Source organism: Plodia interpunctella, chromosome 10 (genome assembly GCF_027563975.2).
Source record: "Plodia interpunctella isolate USDA-ARS_2022_Savannah chromosome 10, ilPloInte3.2, whole genome shotgun sequence".
Lineage (NCBI taxonomy): Eukaryota > Metazoa > Arthropoda > Insecta > Lepidoptera > Pyralidae > Plodia > Plodia interpunctella.
The window spans coordinates 3,842,814-3,864,784 of record NC_071303.1 but is presented as its reverse complement, the minus strand read 5'-3'; the positions used below and the strand labels follow the sequence as shown (position 1 = coordinate 3,864,784).

The window sequence follows — 21,971 nt, the reverse complement described above, 5'->3', positions numbered from 1 at the left end:
AGTTTTTTACAAGCTTTTATCCAACTCGCAATCACTATGTACGTCTCTATGTCCCCACGTCTCGGGTGGAATCTTGCAACTCAAATTTGAAGCAGATATCTTCAACAGATTGAGCTAAAATTTTGTACAAACATTTAGTTTGGATAACAATGCATAATTATGATAAGCATATTGAACCTGATGTTGCATCCAAGAACGGCTCTAGGCGTATAAATCCCTCAACGGTTTACTGAACGGACACGATTTTTTTTGTCACACATTGATTGTAATAAAATCTCTCTGGCAACATTTAAAAGCTTGTGTCAAAAATTTAATTTTTATAAAAAACGTATTATTTCTACATTTACTGTTTTGTTACTTTGTCATTTCTTGTTCTTTAATGGCTATAGGTACTAGCAATAAAAATTAATTACGACTACATAGGTACGTGTCTTAATTTTCATAGTTACATGATTAATATAATTTAAGTGATTCGACGTATTCTTATTTTGATCATTGAAATTAGATTACATTTTATACACAGATTAAAATTTGGATGTGTAATTTTTATTTAAAATTTTCCACAGGAATGGATATTGGGAGCGTCATCAGTTGGAAGAAAAAAAAGTTACAGTGAAAACATTTATTTAACTTTAATTCTACCTAAATACAGTCAGCCATTTTAATACGAATCATATTTATTCGACGCAAAGCCTAAAATTATTATAAAATATAATCGTAAATGCTTGTGGTATGTCATTGTCAATTTACAAGCTCGTTTTACTGTTTTTAAAATCGAGACATTTCTATAGGTATATAGATATAGGTCCATATTTTTTAACCAAAATAAACCTAGATATTATGATTAATATAAAACTGGTGAATTATTATGATTTATCAACTTAAAAGGTCAAGAATGAAACCAAGTTTTTACTTGTCATTTTTTCAAAAAGGTCAAGAAGTTTTTATTAGTTATTTTTTAAAAAAAGGTCATTTTTTCAAAAAGGTCAAGAAAGAAACCAAGTTTTTATTAGTCATTTTTCAAATATACTATTATTGGTTTGCTTTTCATACTCCATTCACTGGGAATAAATATTACATATGATGATAAAAACAGTAAAACAGTTAAATAATGACTAGTCTTAAATATTATATACTTAAATACAATGGTAAATCTCCTTATAAGTGTAGTAAAATTATAAATGATTTGATAAAATAACATATTTACAAGGGTGGTTCTGATTTGTAGTTCCGATTAAATTTGATATCCAATGAGTGAGAAAGAAATATATTTAGTCGTTTTCTGTGCAACCTGAAATACATAATTGGTTATATTTTATTTTGAACTTATTCTTAAATTAAAATATTAGACTGGAATTATTCAAAATTTGACATTTTATAAATACTTGTACATTTTATAAAAAAATGTAGTATAATTAAACTACCTAAATGAAAGTCTGATCACATAGTGATGTAAGTCAATTTTATATCTAAAGCTTTATTTTTTTGAATTTATACAACATAATAGAAATAACAAATATATACATTAATAAAAACAGCTTAATTACAAAATTCGAAAACGTGAGAATTGCAATTCCTAAATATTATTGGATATAACTAACTACTTATGAAAATACACACAAAATTTATACTGGTACTATTGCTTTCACGAATTATTTCAATTTTGTACTTTAAAACTGATCATGATAATATGTCCTTCACATTAATAATAATTTCAACAACAATTTTATATTTAAATTGAAACTGTGAGATTGCTAAAAGATGGTTTGTTTCACCACTTTCTGATAAAATATAATTAATATCTTTATACATACATATATATGCAATCTGACAGATAAACTGACTGCTACACAAAGTACCCTACTACCCAACACTTGTGAAACACAAATTTTAACGCAATCTGTCTATTCGATCGTTACCTAGTCTATATGTAACAATCGAACAGATTACGACTAATCAGACTCTTTGACAGAAAGCGGTGAAACTGGCCCTTACTGACGTAAGTCGCGCTAAAGTATTTTGCAACCATTTCAGTCAATTCTTATTCAACAAATTAGTTATTGTACATATTATAAAAACTACAATAAATACTACAATACAAAACCTTATTCATATAAATAAACTAAATACAGTATAGTAAGTACAGTAAACATTATCTGAATCTAAACAAATTATACTCTAAAACTATATCCGTCCAGCCACTACATGCAGTGTCGGTAAAAATGGACATAATTTTAATATATACAATAGCTTAATTATGGCGAAGGTGATTAATAAAAGATTTATCATATAAGTAACTACATTTGACTAAACTTATTACGATTTAGTAACTTCAATTTCATGGCATAAGCATAGAGCTTAATAGGAATCTCATTATAAATTGCGAATCTCAATAATTTGTGTATTTCAATGGTATTGTTTTAATTTATAAAGTACATAAAGTACGTGTGATTATATAATTCAGGGAGATTCAAAATGGCACTATTGCATTGGTTCATATAAAATAAGTACCTATAAATACTGTTATTCGAAATTTAAATACAGAGTGCATTTAAACTCAACAAAGTTTCCAGAAATATTGATTGTTTCAATTAGTACATTTTGCAAATTTCGCTGAAATTAAAATATATTTTGAGATATTATTCCAGTAAGCATCTGTTAAATTTCACATTTAAAATAATATATATACGTTCAGCTTAACAAAACCTTAATTTTTCCGGTTTCTCAGTGAATGACTTTTGAGACAACTGTCACCTCTAGTTGGCGGGGACTTCGGGACTAAGAAAATCCTAATGACCCCCCTATGACATGACCCCTTGAGGCCACACGTGAATCAACATGGATTATGGTTGTTAAACTAATTCTCTCGGAACGGTTGAGCAAATATTTCATTTAGCAGCTGTTGGTATTCCTCTGCATTGTATAAATAGTCTTCGTCATCTAACAGACCTGTAGAATTATACCTGCGAATGATATATATTTATGTATGTAAGTTTGTTACAATAGATAAATAAAAAAGATAAATACAAAACTAAATTGAAATGAAAAATTGAGTTCAAAGACGCCTGTCAGATGTGAACGGTGTTTTTTTAATTTAAATAATCTCATCTCATCGAGTATAAAAAAAATAATTGTATATTTTTTCGCAACGTCATTTAAACAGCCAACAGCCTCATTTAAACTGCGAACACAAGAAGTTGAGAGAGAAACAGGACATTATACTTTTAGCACACTTACCTATCAACTTGTCTTTTACTTCTCTTACTAGCATTCGATGTTGCTTCGACACAAAGTACTGCGAAATGATTGTCGCAAGAGTGCCTGTGGAAATAAAATTGTTAGTTTTTATATCAATTAACTTTTATTTAATATTCTTTAACAATCTTAATTAATTAAACACATAAATCTGACTGAAACTAATTCGTTCATTAAAAATTATATAAATAAAGATCAATTAACTATTGTGACGCGGTCTTATCTATTAATGGTTATTAAAAAAGAAGATGATCAGAGAAAGTGTTAACTGAAGAGAAACGCACACTGCTATTTTTTAACAAGTCAATAGACAGCAGTAACTACTGTCTAAACTAAAAATGAACTAACTCATTTGAATTTTATTTAAAATATTTATATTTTGATCTCGGTGGAAGCCGAGACGAGGAATTGTCGATCGAAAAAAAAATTTTAATTACCTAGTGAATTTTTATTTAATGTCTCTATACTTTGTGATCATATGATCGTGTCATGTTTTTTTCAACTGCTTGCAATAATAATAATTATTATGGAAATACATTCTTACCGCTCCTGTGAGAGTATCTTGCGAGAGTAGAGGGACGCAGACATGCCTCTCCTGGTGGGCTCACTGCTCTGCCACTCCTCACAGAACGCGTCGAACGCTCGCTCGCCGCTGGCGTGCGCGCCGTGCCAGATCACCTTCAGTGGCCTGCGGGAACCAGTAGCTTTTATTATAGGTAACAGAACAGGGACCTTAACATCTTTTATTGCGATAGTTTATGTCCCAAATTGATCTGCATCGTATTAAAATCAAATTGATTTTTACTAAAGCGATTAATTTCAAGTTCCTAAATTGAATTGCGCTGCATTTGAATCGTTACGTAAAGTAGATGGTAGGTCTGCAGGACAGCAAAACGATCTAAAACGAGCTTTAAAAAATATATTTAATTATCATTTCGATTTACAAATAATAAAAAATCTATATCTTTGTTCAAACAACTATAAGTTCAATTTACGCCAACGTTTACGTCGGTAGATAGTCGTAAAAGTATTGTATTTGACTTTAAAACATAAAACCAGTGTTAGCAATTACACACTTGAAAAGATTAAGCTTTTATGTGCCTGTAAAAATACTGACCAATGCGAATCAGTCATGATATTCTTGCCGTTGAAGCTGAATATCCTGGGAGTGGAAGCTAGCACCCCTCCGCTCCCGTCGAAAATGTCCGCGAACGACCGGAACAGAACCTCCCCCTGCATGTTGAGGACGGGCAGGTGACGATCCGAAGGGCGGACTATCGAGTCCAGGTTCTGGATTCTGGGAAGAAATTACAGGGATAACATATTTAGTTATTTGGTACGACGTATTTGTCCTTTACCTATATATTATTTAGTATGCCGACTTGAATAAATTCTGACACCAGTGATAATAATAATGATTCGGAAAGAAAGAAGAATAATATACATATGTTTAAGCCAAGAGTTACGAAACTGGAACGCTACATTTTGTGTGTGACAGGGTACAGGTTGATAGTCCTTCATTTATTAGAAGAATCTCAAGTTTATTGATGTTTCCCTAGATTGATATTTACAATCTGCACGGGAAGTTAGCAACTAGCACATATTGTGCATATCAGGATGGTCCAAGAAGAAAACGTGCCTCCAGACCAGCACGGAAAAAATAGTTTATTGGCATATCAAGAATGCCATGCATTTTAACGTAATGTCAATCAACAAATTTGAATTTCAAACGACTGAAGCTGACCAAACACGTGCTGTGTTCGCTTCGATACGATCTAATATGCTCTTCAGACATTTAGCGAACCAAATATGAAAAAGAGTACAACATGCAATCGTATTTTTCATTTACATGTACAAAAATGAAAAGCGAAGCCGTGTCTCACACTTAATTCCTAATTTGGCAGAATTAACAAAGGACATATTAACGCGAATCGATCTCCTAATAGTCATAAAAGTTTATTTTATTTCTGACGTTTTCTTGTACAGAAATGTTTATTAATTTCTTCAAGAAATTTACTATATTAATAATTCAAAAGGTCAGCAGTGTTAGTTTTTTAACCCTCGATTATAATTTCAATTAAGTTAATAAGAATCACTACTACTAGTATAAAATAAAGTAGTACTTCCCTCTGTCTGTTCCTAGTATGCTTAGATCTTTAAAACTGTACAACGGATTTTGATGCGGTATTTTTTATATATAGTGTGATTCCTGAGGAAGGTTTAGGTATATAATTTATTATGTTTTTATTCGAGTGAAGCCGAGCGGGCCGCTAGTTACTAATAATATTTAAATTTAAAAAAGTATAGTATAGTGAAGATAAAGGAATTGTTTTTCTACCTATATTCGGTAAAACAGGTTTTATTCATTTTAACATCAATTTGTATATTTGTGCTCATGGTTTTGGCAAATAGTTTTTTTCTTTCTTTCTTACCTGTTGGTAATAAAGGCCCTGTAGGTACCCCTGAGCCCGGCCCTGCGCGCCTGTCTGTAGCAGGCGTAGTCCGCGCTACGAACGCCCCCGTACATATTCCCAGGCATCGGATTATTCAACGCAGCCAGGTGGATCTGAACCATTATATAATTTCATTAATCTTAACTTAATAATTTATTAGTGAGTACTAATAAATTATATTGTAAAAACAGTAAAAGAGATTAAAAGAATAGGATAAGAGTCGTGACGAAGAACAAAACTGAGAAAACAGATTCTCCAATTCCGCATGATCTATATACAGGACGTTACAGAATACGAATATTCATACGAAGTAGTAACTTCTATGACAATTTACTTTACTATGCTTACTACAAAATCTGTAAAAAAGACTCATTTACAATTAAACTGAACAAAAACATGAAAAAGCATGAATCAGAGATTTCATAAATAAGTAAATTTTAATTCAATCAATTATTAACAAATTAATGATCATTAAAGGAGACCTTTCATACTCACGTAAGGTCCTGTATAAGCGGCATCGTCTACTGCATTTGATAGCGATGGATGGTGGACTAGACTCTCGGCAGGTATCGCAGCTTTCAGAGGAGACGACGTGGAAGCTGGCGCTGGAGTTGGATGGGTCACCAATGATCCCAACTACGAAAAACAAAAATCGTTTTTGACATAAGCCTTTATTCATATATTTCCATCCAAACTAAACGTATCTATATACAAAAATTCATCTCAATCGGCTGAAGATGAAAATTCGACTGCAATATTCCGCTCGAAGATATTTTCTTTGAGTGGAATATTGCAATCGAATAGTTTGCATTACAATAAAACTTATAAAATGAGCGAGTATAATGTTATTTATTTTAGACAATAGCAGTCCAAACTAAGAGAATAAAATGTTAGATAAAAGTGAAAAGTTTTTTAAAAGTACTTAACAAAATTGACAGTAGTTTTCTGACATCTATGTCAGTATTATACATCTATGTTTTCTGAGAAATAATTCAAGATTTCTACCGAACATGTTTCTCTCATTTGAACGTTTTCCTGGTTTTACAGTTCACTTCGCACGGTATTTAAAATCATGAACTGTATGTTTATAAATGCGTCTACTACACAATTTGCTCACCGAAACGTATTGCCATCCACTGTTAACTTTTACCACTAATGCTTGCTCTTCTATTATGTACGCTAGAGTGCCTACAGGGCTGCCTGCTGCAGACTGTAAGAAAATAAAATAAATTTTACGCTTAAATTACGGCAAATATTGATATTCAGGTACCTACAAATTAACATAACTTGTATTAAAGATTGTATGGGTAAAAAATGAGATTGAGTACCTACATAACATTACTAGCGCCACAATAATATTTTTTTTTCAATTTAATGAAATAAAAATACAATTATGCTACAATAGATGAAGAATTTTGTTAGTTAGTATGATTATTTTCCAATAAACGAGTTACGAGAAGGATTTTGGTGACCACCGTTTTTCTTTAGTGAATGGTCACTTTGTTAGTCATCGATTATAAATAAAAAAATCGATAAAATGTAATGGTGGCGTTAGTAAGCGTGTCGGGTAGACATTGGGTGTAAAACCATAACAAAGTAGTGAGAAATCCACCTTCATCATTTCTGTTGTGGTTCGGAAAACTGCTGCAGAAGGTAATTTCGGTTCTGTCTTGGATTCGTCTGCATGAATCGGAGACGAGAAGGGCACTGAAAGATAAATTGTAATTAATATTGCTTTCCCATGCATTTGTTTTTTGGCATTATAATTGAATGTAAGCTGCCAAAACATACATTTTAAGCACATAAAGTAAAAATCTTCGTCTATGAATTTCATTTTGCTCAAGCGCGTAAAATATTTCATATAAAAATAAAATGCCTTAGAGAAAAAAATTTAATGAAAAATCTTCGTCTAATCTGCTTAAAAGTGGCCAGCAATTTAATTAACTGCTTATTTATTGATGTCAATTTCCTCGCCGTCAAAGTGAAAAGTACACACCTCATCAAACACCTTAACGTTTCACCCCGGATGGTTACGACTCGTCTAAAATGCTTCGCTTTAATATCTTAGTGTATAATTTACTATTTTCTAGACATATTCAACTTACCATGCCTTTCTTTTTCTATTTCTTTATTATCTTTTGGTTTCAGAGCTTTCAATTGATCAATTGCACTCAAAGTTCCTTTATCAAGCAGCGTGATAATAAGAAATAATACAATATTATTAGATATCTATTAAAAACAAATTAAAAATGAATTTTGATATTAGACTTTCGTAGTTGATCCTAGACATATAAATAGATGAAAAAAATAAGACGGATTACCTGGTCTTCCATAATACTTGGTGTTTCCATGTACTGGATATTCATCGTAATAGCTATTTCCTGGTTCACCTTTGGGACCAACAATGGACAGGCCCGGAGGCCCCGGTGGGCCGGGGGGCCCTGGGGGGCCAGGGAGGTATCGTACGGGTTCTGTAATTGCTCCCGGTGGACCCGGGGGCCCGGGCGGGCCCTCTATCCCAGGAGATCCGGGTAAACCATTCAGTCCTGGTTCTCCTTTTTCTCCCTTGAGCTGAAAAGTTTTGCTATTTCGAGTTTTGTTTATAGCAAGAACAAGATAGCAAGCTATGTATACCATTAGTAATACAAACGAAGTAAAAGTATTTACTGAATTAGTTGTTTAAAACAGGTTTAATACCTGTTTTAAACAACTAATTCAGTATATATCTATACAAACACGCATTCTAACAAAAAAGTCTAAAATTTTACTGATTGTTTTACCGTGGCTCGTGAGTTTCAAATTATATACTACATAAGATTTATTTAAAATTATGAAAACCTCAGAAAAGTACATTTCAAATAAATTTCTCATATAAAATTTACATTGCTACAATTGATTTGATAACTTATGATTATACCTACTTATTTGAGTACATAACAACATTTTACTAATCGGTAAAATAATATAGCTAAAATAATTTACTTCGTAAATAATCTTATCGTCCATGCAGGTTATCTTAATTAAACATTGTATAATGTACGATTTGAATATTATAGTTGTCATCAGTTGATGACTTAGTGACTACTGTGTATTTGTGAGTATCGCACGAACGGCAGAAAATGTTGGTTGTGATTATATTATTTGTGTTTACTGTACTCTATTGGTATGGGACTCGGACATTTAATTACTGGAAAGTGAGAGGTGTGAAACATGATAATCCATTGCCGTTTTTAGGGAATAATCTTAAACAATTCATACAAAAGGCAAGCATGGGAATGGTAGCCAATGAAATGTACAAAAAATATCCCAACGAAAAAATAGTAGGGTTTTATCGAGCAACGGCTCCAGAATTAGTTATCAGAGACCCAGAAATTGCAAAACGAATCTTAGTAACAGATTTTAATTGTTTCTATGCTAGGGGTTTGAATCCACATAGAACAGTTGTTGAACCATTGCTTAAAAATCTCTTTTTTAGTGATGGTGACTTATGGCGTCTATTGAGACAGAGGTTTACTCCTACTTTTAGTACTGGTAAATTAAAAGCTATGTTTCCCCTTATAACGAAACGTGCAGAGCAACTTCAAGTCATTACCGAAGAAATCACAAAAATAGATTTTTATGATGCACGAGAGTTGATGGCAAGGTATACAACAGATTTTATTGGTGAATGTGGTTTTGGAATAAATATGGATTCATTGTCTGAAGAAAATAACCAGTTCAGAAGACTTGGAAAGCGAATTTTTCAAAGAAATCTAAGAGATATTGTTTGCACTGCGTTGAAATTTATATTTCCCGAATTAACTAAAAACTTAACCTTATTGACCCCAGAACTGGAAAAAACTATGGTTAAACTAGTTAATGCAGTTTTAAATGAAAGAGGTAATAAGCCTTCGGTAAGAAATGATTTTATCGATCTTCTATTGGAAATTAAAGAAAAGGGAAATATGATAGGTGAATCCCTAGAGAAGAAAAACCAAGATGGTGCACCTAAAATAGTCGAAATTGAACTAGATGATCTTTTACTGACTGCGCAAGTTTTTGTATTTTTTGGAGCTGGATTTGAAACATCGTCATCTGCATCAAGTTTTACTCTACACCAATTGGCTTTTAATCCAGAATGTCAAGTAAAAGTACAAAATGAAATCGATCAGGTACTTGCAAAGTATGACAATAAACTCACTTACGATGCCATAAAAGATATGAAATATTTAGAAATGGCATTTAATGAAGGTATTAGGATGTATCCTTCTCCGGGATACTTGATTAGGATGTGCTGTGTACCAGAGTATACATTCCCTGAATTAAATTTAACAATTCATAACGGAGTCAAAACGTTTATACCAATAGCAGCTATTCAAAATGATGAGAAGTATTTCTGTAATCCTGATCAGTTTGACCCGGAAAGATTCCAAGATGGAGCTAAGGAGAACATCAAAAACTTCGTATTCTTGCCATTTGGAGAAGGTCCAAGAGCTTGTGTCGGTGAGTATGAGCTCGTTAATTTTCCAAACAATGATCAACTTATTATAGTGATTATACTATGGTATTATTGTCTATCTCTTTTTGTTGGAAGCATCACAATAGGTTAAGGTCACTAGATAATAAATATTTGATGAGCTACATTGAGCTACATAGGTATGTTATTTTTCTTTCTAGAAACGATTTATATATTTTCTTTGTGAGTGTGGTGGTAACCATGTACCAATATCGTTTTTTTATAGACTTCATTATTTGTACCTACCTAGATTTACCGTACCTAAATAGATTTATTATTGATGACATCAAGAATCAAAAGTGTTTTAAACATATAACTCTATAAAAATCGATTTCGCGTTCATAATAAATATAGTTATTTATGGTATCATCATTGATGGTGTCATCTATGTGTATAACTAAATATTTCAAGATGTGGTATATTTAGTGTCAATAACAAGTTTGTGCTTCATTAGGTGCGAGACTTGGGCAGATGCAGTCAATGGCTGGCCTGGCAGCTGTTCTGCAGAAGTTTTCAGTGGAGCCAGCGACCTGCAGTAAGCTGAAGCCAGACCCTGATCCAGCAGGCATTGTAACTGAAGGCTTCTTATATGGACTACCCCTTAAATTTAAGAAACGTGTAAAAACGTAGAATGTAAAATCGAGTAGAATACGTAAGATATATTACTTACCATTGATGCATCTAATATGCTGATGCCTGGATCTCCTTTTTCTCCTTTGGGGCCAACTGGCCCTGGTGTGCCTGGAGGACCCAGTGTCCCTGGCTTGCCCTAAAATTTGCCAATTTTTTATTCAATGTAATTTATGTGGTTAAGTATTTATGGAACTGTATTTAAGTTAATGATACGATAAGGCGATTTTTTTATTCAATACTTGTTATTGACATGTATGATGCATTTATTTAATGAATGTCCAACTGACTTTATGAATTAGTGAAGTACTAAGTACCAATAATGAAGCAAGTTTTTTGAAATACCTACTAGTAATAGCTATAAATGACTTTTTTGCGTTATATAATAAAAATGGTTATACAAATAATGTTTTGGGACAGAAAGGTAAATGAGAACAGCTGTTCCATACGTAAAGCCGGAGATTCTAATAAATGGATTAGTATGATAAAGCAAAGTGGTGTTGTAATCATGACTACACGAACCTTTGAAACCTGCCATGAAGGCATAAAAGTTATACAATTTCATTAAGAAACATTTCGTAATCAATGAAATAAAACAAAATCGCTATTTGGATTTGATTTGGATACCGATTAGAATAACTTGCTGTCATCATTACAATGTTTTTTCAATAATGTAAGAGAAATATCAATAGATTTCTCGACTTTATGACTTTTCAAATAAATTTAATTCGTATGTATTTACAAAACGGTGTTGGTAATAAAACTGGTAAATCATCATCATCGTTACACTTATTTTATAAAATAAAAGTAAACTTATTTAATATTATATAAAAGTAAATCGATCTGTATTATTCCCGAATTTACACGATACGGGAAGCTTTTGCTCAAAAAAAACAGAAAAGTGGTATAGACGAAAGTATTTACATTAGTCAGAGAAAGCTAATTTTCAGCATGAACCGCGAAAAATATACGTTATTGTTTCTGATAAATTGCTCACCATCCAGCCAGGAGACCCACTTTCTCCTTTCTCCCCGGGTTTACCCGGAGGACCCGACGGGCCTTGTAATCCTTGTAGACCTCGAGGCCCGGCTGGACCTGGACGTCCTCTCCTGCCCCGAGGGCCAACGTCGCCTTTATCACCCTTGAAAAAATAAATTACGATACGAAATTTACGATTCCAATTACAAAAAGAACATTTTCAAAATATAAATGGCATTCTACTATTTAGCACTCATTTATAACTTAATAACCAAAGGACAAAATTAGGTTTGTTAATAATTATTATAAAAAATAAAACCATTATTTGTAAATTTTGTTCGTTATTTATTACCTTGATTGTTATTACATCTGTTCCTGTACCACTAATGCTGATTGGTCCTGGTGGTCCCCTTTCACCCCGTTCCCCCTTTAAGCCTGGAGGCCCGGGCGGACCCGACATGCCCGGCATGCCCGATGGTCCAATGTCCCCCCTTTCCCCTGACTTCCCATCTTTTCCGGGAACTCCTGGTATGCCGTCGATACCTCGACTGCCTTTTTCACCCTAAAAATGTAGATTTTTCTTCTGTATCGATAATATTTTGCAGACTAATTCAAATTCACTAGGCTTACTACTAATTTGTAGTACTAAAGATACCTACTCAACTCTATAATTTACCTTTTCACCAGGTTCTCCTTTAGCATTAAATTCACCGAGACGACCTAAACACACAAAATTATCATATATTTAAAATAGCTGAAACATTTTCATATTTTTAAAATATATACATAAGTTTAGCCATGGTTAATATAATTATAGAAAAACCTTGGAATTAAAATTGTCGTACTTTGTTTATGTGTAACCTACCTACCTATTATCGTAATAATGATGCATGACAAACAAAAATGGCTCACGCACGCACTTGACACATATTATCTACATTTGTTTTTTGTAGGTTTTATTTCGGGAGTTCAAATGTCGACCATTATAACATTCTTTATTGTCTTTTGCTGTATGTAATATTATAATAAATTGTCTGTCGGCTCGAGGGCTAAAAGGATTTCGATATTTCCTATTACTAAACGTACGGTAATTTTCCATATGATACGTAAATTTTCCATGGGAACAGAGACATTAGTAATGGTAACTCCTAATTATAATTGCAAGAAAATTGGTTGAGAAGATAAATGGCTAAAGTCGTAACAAACAAACTCATATTCGCATATAATAGATTATGTAGTCAGAATAGTAAGAATTGTACTACCTGCTCCAATGCCCGACCCATATCCGGAGGCGAATTCAGGGTCGTCGGATGCTAAAATTGGGGGGCCAGGAGGACCCGGCAAGCCACGTTCACCTAAAATTAAACATATGTAGTTATAGCAGAAATGAAACGTACCTATCTAATATACTTACTGGAAATTCATAACTGTAAAACTGTTTAGGCACTCTTTTTAGTTTAAGTATTGAATTCAGTGATTGTAATCAACGAAAAAAGGAAAAACCTTTTCGTTTTTTAAGATTTTGAAATATCAATAAACTATCGATTTAACATAAAGTTTGCAAAATTATTTAAAAAAATACTTGACACCGTAAATAATTCATGAAACAAAAAATGTCGCACCTTTCTCTCCCTTTTCTGCTGGTCGCCCATTAGCGCCTGGTATGCCTGGCCGACCATCGAGGCCTGGACTGCCCGGTTCACCTTTTAATCCACGATCTCCTTGAGGCCCTGGATGACCCTGGGTAAATTGATAATATTTTTATAGGTAGCAGTGAAAAGACAATGAAGATATAGTTGAAGTAGAATTAAGTAACTTAGCTAGCTTGACTAAACTAAATTTTCCAAGCACGTGGGATATATTTAGTTTTATCTGTTTGTACGAAGTAACAAATGATAAGATATTTATCTTTTTCACCCTTGCCCAATATAATTATTACGTATTGTGTTTAGCATATCTAAATGTGAAAGTCAAATACTTATCTGATTGTTTATCTATAATTTAATCGGAAAGTCATCATTAATGGATGAGTTCCCTATATCTTTTAAAAAAAATGTTACAGTTTTATAAAAACTTATTGAAAGGGTTTCAATTATTAAATGAAATGATTATTACATTTGGCGTAAGGGGCTGCGTTGATGTTGAATGAGGTTAATGTATAAGGCAAATATGAGTAGTTGCTGTACCTATGTGCTCGGTCTTTTATTTAAATGTTATATCATATTATAGTGAATAGGACCTCACTGGGCAATGACATTAACTAATTAGCAAAAAAATAATAGGTGCACATCATTGATTTAAATTTAGACTGAAACAAATAAAACATAGCTAAAACTTGTTTAAATATGATTATAATATGTATTATAAATGTCTAATAACTAAAAACATACACGTTCTCCTTTCGAGCCCGTAGCGCCCGACTGTCCTCGGTCTCCTTTTTGACCCGGAAATCCCCTTTCGCCCTGTGGTCCGATGGGTCCTAGTTGGCCCACATCACCTTTGGGACCCGGCGCGCCAGGACGGCCCAAATGTTCTCCATAGCCCAAATGATCCTATAGAAATAACATCATTTTTATTTAATTTCCTTACAGATTCTTGTTGAAATTATCCAGTATCCAGTCATTTCCTCTTATTGATTTCTTGGACTCAAACGTTTTAAAACATTTTTTTAGATTTTTACGAATGTTAGTTATGTACAAAACATGATAAATTGTACGGCGACCCTCGACTATATAATTCAAACAGTATTTGTATAATGAGTGCCAAATTAAATTTCGTTTTAAAAGTTAAACAAATTTTAAAACAAAATCAATTTTTTATTGCATTTGTAAAGTTAGGTAGACTGTGTTCTATGCATAGGAGGGTTTTAGTTTCTTTTTGCCTAATTGGCGCTTGAGGACTAGATCTTCTTATTGGTTGTCCTAGAAAGCTAGTGCAGTAGCATAGTATATTGAATGAAACAATCGTCAAGATTATATTTCGAAATTAGTAGTGCTTACAAAATTGGTCGTCGATTAGATCAAAATCTTTGGTACTTGTAACTCAAATTTTCCATTACCATGTTACGCCTCATGTTTACTCAAATTAAGAATGTAATAAAATTTTGATATACTATGTACTTACCTTGTATATTTGTCTAGGTTTCCAATTCGACTAAATAAACAAAAACGGATGGCATGAAAATAATAGAATTACAAGAATGAGTTGGATAAATATTACTTTGTCTGCAATATGATGTGGTAGTTCAAGCATAATTATACTAGCAATAATACACACAATTTTAAATGCAATAGTTGTAAACCAAAGCCAGATTTATATCTCTATACATTTACTGCTTACATATTTAATATATAACTCAATTAAGCTCGTATTTATTTATGTTCTTTGCAAAAGCTACAACTTCTATGTTAATAACAACAACGTTAATTAAGATGTGCCAAATGTGATAAATTTCCTTTCTTACATCGAAATGTTGATACTCCGAAGCACCAGGCGGTCCGGGTGGTCCAGGTGGGCCTGGAATACCAGGTCTTCCATCTATCCCTGCTTCACCTTTGGGCCCCATTGGCCCCTCCGGCCCGCGGGGACCCAAGTCTCCACGTTCCCCCTTTTCACCTCGAGGACCTACGTGGCCACGTTCTCCTGGTGGTCCCACTTGACCCTGTGAAAATATTAATTGTACCTATGTAGAATGTATATCGATTACTTATTAATGGTAATGTAATGTAGAGTATAAACCCATGTAGCGTTCCCAACGAAGGTTGACGTTAGGTCGGTTGTAAAATTACACTCGAATCTTCAAAATTACAGAGGGTATTTGTCACGTTCAGCCATTACATTATCGCGACGTAGTCACAGCCCCGAACGCAACAAGGGATGAGCCACAATGTATATTATTTTTATACATACCTACTAAAAATTGATTTGTAATTATTGAATAAACAAATTTATTAGCTTGATATCTTAAGCTTATACTTTTTCGCTGATGGCCTCCTATGAAACACTTACAGTGATGCCAGGGGCCCCGGTCCGACCGTCGGCCCCCGCCAGTCCCGGGGGACCCGGGGGGCCCTGCAGCTCTGGCGCGGTCTGCAGGAGCGACAGCAACGTGCTCGAGTTGCACCCACATTGCCCGTATGAGGAGTAGTTCTCGCCGAAAATTTGCTGTAACATGATAGATTTCATTTTCAACTTAAGTTTACAAATTCATAATAAGTATAGTAACTAATTATAAACTAAATTCCATTCGGATCTCATTTCGGAATGCCTGAGAAGAAATACCAAACGAAACTTTTATAAACAGTGTTAATTAATCCTTATCATTTCAGAAAGACTATTGTTTTTCACATATTTTTTACGTAGATCAAGCTTAATTTTATTCTGAATAAAACTGAGTTTTTGGTACTTGAATAAATACACGCTTTCGCTTACCTTAACTGTGTTTTTCTGTATCCAAAAAGTATGCGTAAATAAAATATAACAAAAATTGCATTAAATTAATATACTTAGCCACATTATGTTGAAAAATTAACAAAATACATTCGCTAAATTTTCTTCGCTGCATTAACTGTTTTAAGTTTATTAGAGGCCAGTATTTTTTTACATAAAAAAAAGAAACATTCATAGCCACACAGACGCGACAAATTCGAATCATACAGATTCCGATGTAGAACAATCGAGTTAACACAATTCCGGTGGATCTGAGTGAAAAGCTCGAGAGCAAATCAAATGAATCGATATCGTCACATCGGAAGCTGGCCGCTCGCCAAGCGCTTAATAAACTTTGTTACAGCTTACATTCAGGGCCCAATGTCGACGGTCTAACTCAACCAAGATTTGGTTAGAATATATGAATGTTTGGATTGCAACCTATGTGCGAACTTTGTAATACGGCGGGATATGGTTGGTAATTACGCGACTGACCAAAAGAGGAGTGTTATGTTCGCAGGCTTCATTTTTGTATGTATATGTGAGTTTATTTATTTCACTTATCAGATAACGTTGTGAAATATGTATCATTAGATTCCTTGCTTCTTCAGTAATATAAAAATATATACAATCGAATGGGGTATCAAAATAAAGAGGTTATCATAATTTGTACATAAGTTTAACCATACATTTGGAAACTAAGTAAGTTATAGGAAACGCAGTCGTGTTTTTTAAATTAATTTATTTTTTGATTATTAATTAATTTAGTTTGTATTCCATAACACGTTTTGAACTTACTTTGGGGCTGACTTGTATTGTTAGTACCTATATAATTAAATATTACAGCTTATAATTATGAATCTAATAAAATATACATTTGAGCAATGTGAGCATTTACAGAAATCTAAATAACATAACACAATCGATGTAAAAATGACATGAATTAATAAAAAAGGAATACCTTTTTATTCTAAAATAAATATGCACTTAAAACAGCACGAAGAATGTCTCAAGTGACCACATTGTGGACGGTTTTCAATGGTCTATTCATGTTTAGGGTTGAGAGGAATACGCACCACTCGGTCCTATGCACACCGAGATAGTGAGCCTAAAATCCAAGTTAGAGGCGGAAGCGATATATTAGTATAAATGATCCGTCTGATCCGTAATTACACACAATTTGCCATGCCAGTATGACTATGGGTACTTTTATTTATCCGAAGACATACTAACAAAAGTTCAACACACTCTTGACTTCACCACACGTGCGGTTTTGTAATTGGAAAATATTCAACGGCTCGCTGAGCGCTTGTATCGCTGCTCACGGGCCCGATAAATATTTTCGCGCGCTAGGAATCGAACCCAAGCTTCAGATAGCGGACGGGCGTGGTGACCACTACGTTACGGAGGTCGTCAAATGGCATTATATGATGATTGATTTGGCGAGATTGAATTCGTGGCTAAATGAACTAACTGGCTAGGACTAAGTTAATTGGTTCTAATTCTATGAAAATACCTATATTGTTCATTAAGGATGCATGCAGGAATAATGATTTGATTTGATTAGGTTCTTGATGATAGTTTCTTGTTTCTTATGACTTGTACCATAATCCAAGGTTTGTTTGTTTGTTCACAGCAGGCAGGTGATGCCCGCAGGCTAAATGAGAGTTCTCTGGTCCAGGCTTCGTAGGAATACTGGATTTTATGTATATTTACTAGTGTATGCCATTGTGGAATTATTATCGTGTCAGTCGGTAACTTCGTAATATTTAATATTAATATTGCTTAAGAATATACAAATGCAACAGATAAAACTAATATACATAATGCAGATATAAAATGCTATTTCAGTTTTTGGATACAATTTTATTTTTTCGACGAGTCGATTACATGACTCGTCCAACGTAATTTATATAAGGAAAGTTTCTTTTTATGGGATAGATCCTCCTAAGATATATCTTCAAAAAGTAATACTATAAAAGTCTAATATTGTAAAGGATATCTTTTCACAAAGTAGCCGAAAATCTCAAGTATAGGCAAGTTTTTGAAGTAAAATATTTCGATTCTAATTCTAAAAGACACAAATCAATTTTCATGGGTTTTCCATTTTAGTGAAAAAAAACTTTGAATTGACATGACTTTTACTACTCCCTACCGCAAAAAGGCTAAACATTCTTTATTGTTTCTTCCGCGGGTGTAAATCTAATAATGAATAATGAAATCTATTCATATTAATGACTCAGCACTGGTACAGTCAACAGCACGTCAACCTACCCAAATTAATTGAAAACTCGTCGCTATTACCGCGCCATAGAGGTTCATGCGGGGTAACTTGATGTGCTGTTGACTGTATTCGCTGAACTACTACTAGGTATACTTAGTAGATTGTGACCACTTTGACAACCAGTTTGTGCCAGTATAACAAGAAAAATATAACTTACGCCATCGCCAGATCCCGAAATCTCTGCTAAAGTCGTCCCTGGAGTTCCAGGCTGACCCGGGGGCCCTGGGGGTCCCGGCGGCCCTCGTATTGATTCTCCCGGTGGGCCCTGAAAACATTCCATGTTCAAAAAATAAATTACGTGGGCTATATGGGATATACATACACTCAGTTTTTTCTTAAAATTCAACTCGTTACAATCAAATATTAGTTAGAACCTATACATTAAAAAATTAATAACCCGAAATGAATTTACAAAAATATCTATTTTAATTTATTATACTGTGAAATCATCACAAGACTTGGCAAAAATGTTTACATATTAGGAGTTGTAAGAAAACGAAGTTTACATTTAATAACAGTTGAGTTTAATATCAGTAAAAAAGATATTTTACTACAATTTAAGGTATTGATCCTTACAAAATTTGAATCCAGGACTGGATTTTCTAAGAAGAAGGTAACGTCTTATATATGGATTGTTACATAAGTATATACGCATGTACATTTATGATAATAAAAGTTTAATTTACACGTATTATACTCAACAGGCGTTTAAAATAGAATAGTGCAAGTGACAAGACTTGTAATTGCTGAAAAGTATACAGTGCGTTGTAAATTATATTTAGTTGGAGTGTTTTCATGTGAAACATTCAATTGTTTTGGGTGAGTATAATATATATCGGAAAACAGTCAGCGTGGAGTGTTCTTCAGAATGGACACGTTGCGAAAAATAGGCAATTTATCAAAATGCTATTTATAACCGTTTCCGGAATAGTTAAATTTCTTAAACATTTATTTGTATTGATATTTCAAAATAAGATGGGTATTACTGAGGCAAAGGAACAAAAATATAAATATGTACTGCACGTCTTTCGTGACAAAGAATTTATTTACGACATATTTTAGCTGTTAGTATGTAGGTACATCTCACAATATGCTAGAATCAAACCTATCTGTCCTTAATTTATGTAGATCACAAACAAAATATAACTTCACCAAATTACATAATGTGTTCCTGTAAATAATCGAGCATTTGTGTTTATGTTATAGAGGTATGTGTACCTACTCATATTTTTATCCTATACAGTAACAATACCCAAAAACTGTGATGAAAAAAGCGATGGTTTTGCCCCACCCAACAGGTCAGGATGCCCCACAATAATTACCCATTCCCGCAGGGCGGGACGTTCCGATAAATTGGCGGAACAAAGCGGAACATCCTTTGTGTGAAAATTGCGAGTTATTCCGTTCCGATCGCACTTTTGTTCAATATCATATCCCAAACAGGGAGCGTATAGAGCTGAAGTCTCTTTCTCGAATGTTCTAATCTTCTCGAATGTTCATATGTAGCTTTTCGAATGTTTTCGAATGTTAAATCATATTTTTTTTAAGATTCGTGCCTAATTTTATTACCGTGAGTTTTACAGAATGCAGATTCCGACGTGAGTTTTTTGACGTCTCTTACAGGACGCAACGTCAACCCTCCCGGTTTTCTGCACGACGTCAAACATCAATAATGTTAATGCCTATCTGTCAAGGTTTTACCGTACGCCAATATAATATACTAGATGTTGCCCGGAGCTTCGCTTCCGTGGGATTTTTGAGATAATATAATTTTGAGATAATATATAACTTATAGTAATTTTGGATAATGTTCCTTTCTAATGGTGAAATAATTTTTCAATTTGGTTCGGTAGTTTCGGAGATTAGCCGCCTCAAACATACAAACTCGCAAACGTTTACCTCTTTATAGCAATAATAATTTAGATGTGTGATAATATATTAAATGTTCTATGTGGAGTGGTAGCAAGGAATTGGACATTTTAGCATTTTGTGAACCGTGGTGAGGCAGATGTGAATACGTCAATCATGAAAAATTAAATGAAATAGAATATAACTAACTTATGACTGACTGAAAGGCTGCGATGAAGTTTGTTGCGCCGCTTTTTCTTCACGTGCGCTTTGGAAGTCGGCAGTAGACTTAGTTTACTAATTTTAATTATAGTAATTTTTTGACGTAAATAAGGGATGTATATTATCCTAAATTGAATAAATAATTTTGAATTTGAACATGACTCCTGAGTCATGTTCGAATTCAAATTCATTTCATTCATTCAAACATATACCCTGGTATATGCTTTCTTTAAATGTTTTATTTACTTTGATAAAAAACTATATAATAAAAGTTAAGATACCTATTTGATGACAAACATCTGATCGCTGTATTAAATAATTTATCGCATCCATTGCTTGAAGTCATTGCCAAAAAATGTCATTTTTTTATCTTGCTATTCTGCTCAACTGTAGTTGGTGGGAGTGTAAATCCATACGTCCGCGAGAATTTAGAAATTCAACCACAATTTATGTGAAACTTTACCTGTGTACTTTCAATATTTTTAGCCAATAGCCATACCATGCGTGCAATATATGTATTTAGTGCGGCTATGACCTACAGTCATTAATTTCAACTCCCATTTCAGTTTTCGTCATTGTTTTTGTGTTTGGAATTTAACATTTTTCATTGAGATATGTTGGTTTGTTTTAGTGTAAAGATTCAATATTTTTCTTTTTTTGTTACAGAATTAGTAATGATTATATGGCTCAAAGGAGTTATAAAAATTAAACTCTATCTTGCCCTTGGTCCACGTTCTCCTTTTTCACCACGAAGCCGCAGAGGGTAACCTGAAATTGTAAAGTATAAGGTCAATTATAAACAATAGAATAAAAACGAGTATTTATATTTAAATATTTACACGTATATATATATATTTCGTACCTACATAGCATTCTCTAAATACAATAGAAGAAATATCTTGATTTAAATGAAAACTTATTTTAAATTTAGTTTTGATTTTTAAAGGTGAATTGCAATATATTTGCATTGCAAATGTCAAACGTATTTATTGAGTCTTGAAAACACAGATATCGGACTTAAATACAGATATTCACAACCTTATCTTAACGATATCTGTTGCTATCTTAGTAAATGTATAATAATAAATGAATAAATACCTAACCACCTATACAATAACAAACTGATTAAGACTGTAATAAGCAGCTTTAGCTTTTAGCTAACTATATTAAATATGCAAATCAATTAGTATCTTTTTACCTAATTTATCTATTTGTTACATTAAATATAGCGCGGTAATTTTCTCTTTTACTTATTAAATGTAGTGCATAATTGCATAAGTATAGTCGACAACACATCAATCTGTCCAAATTCATTACAAATTCGCCACTATTACCTCAGCATATAATATACATATCCATACTTGACTTATGGTTGACT

The 21,971-nt window shown here is 33.2% G+C and overlaps 2 protein-coding genes across 9 annotated transcripts in view; one reads left to right on the top strand and one right to left on the bottom strand.

The window, feature by feature from the left end:
- Positions 1–607: 607 nt before the first annotated feature.
- LOC128672841 (collagen alpha-1(XVIII) chain-like) overlaps positions 608–21,971 on the bottom strand; it is a 124,264-nt gene continuing 102,900 nt past the window's right edge. For 2 of the 8 annotated variants that reach the window (XM_053750294.2, XM_053750291.2), the window contains 23 exons: positions 21,315–21,361; positions 18,681–18,788; positions 16,243–16,257; positions 15,820–15,975; positions 15,275–15,472; positions 14,935–14,964; positions 14,202–14,363; positions 13,434–13,551; positions 13,074–13,166; positions 12,488–12,531; positions 12,164–12,373; positions 11,831–11,974; positions 10,874–10,972; positions 8,030–8,279; positions 7,814–7,888; positions 7,321–7,415; positions 6,826–6,918; positions 6,204–6,344; positions 5,688–5,821; positions 4,373–4,552; positions 3,800–3,943; positions 3,238–3,321; positions 608–2,963 (listed from right to left, as the gene is read on the bottom strand). In XM_053750294.2, the coding sequence (XP_053606269.1) occupies positions 2,858–2,963; positions 3,238–3,321; positions 3,800–3,943; positions 4,373–4,552; positions 5,688–5,821; positions 6,204–6,344; positions 6,826–6,918; positions 7,321–7,415; positions 7,814–7,888; positions 8,030–8,279; positions 10,874–10,972; positions 11,831–11,974; positions 12,164–12,373; positions 12,488–12,531; positions 13,074–13,166; positions 13,434–13,551; positions 14,202–14,363; positions 14,935–14,964; positions 15,275–15,472; positions 15,820–15,975; positions 16,243–16,257; positions 18,681–18,788; positions 21,315–21,361 (2,726 nt within the window). In that variant the 3' untranslated portion in view covers positions 608–2,857. The remainder of the gene's footprint in view (positions 2,964–3,237; positions 3,322–3,799; positions 3,944–4,372; positions 4,553–5,687; positions 5,822–6,203; positions 6,345–6,825; positions 6,919–7,320; positions 7,416–7,813; positions 7,889–8,029; positions 8,280–10,873; positions 10,973–11,830; positions 11,975–12,163; positions 12,374–12,487; positions 12,532–13,073; positions 13,167–13,433; positions 13,552–14,201; positions 14,364–14,934; positions 14,965–15,274; positions 15,473–15,819; positions 15,976–16,242; positions 16,258–18,680; positions 18,789–21,314; positions 21,362–21,971) is intronic. The other 6 variants (XM_053750293.2, XM_053750296.2, XM_053750292.2 and 3 more) reach the window with 5 other exon arrangements.
- On the top strand, positions 8,811–12,143 carry LOC128672842 (cytochrome P450 6B2-like). The gene is made up of 2 exons (XM_053750298.2): positions 8,811–10,190; positions 10,658–12,143. The coding sequence occupies exons 1-2, from the start codon at positions 8,828–8,830 to the stop codon at positions 10,831–10,833; spliced, it is 1,539 nt and encodes a 512-aa protein (XP_053606273.1). The 5' UTR covers positions 8,811–8,827; the 3' UTR covers positions 10,834–12,143.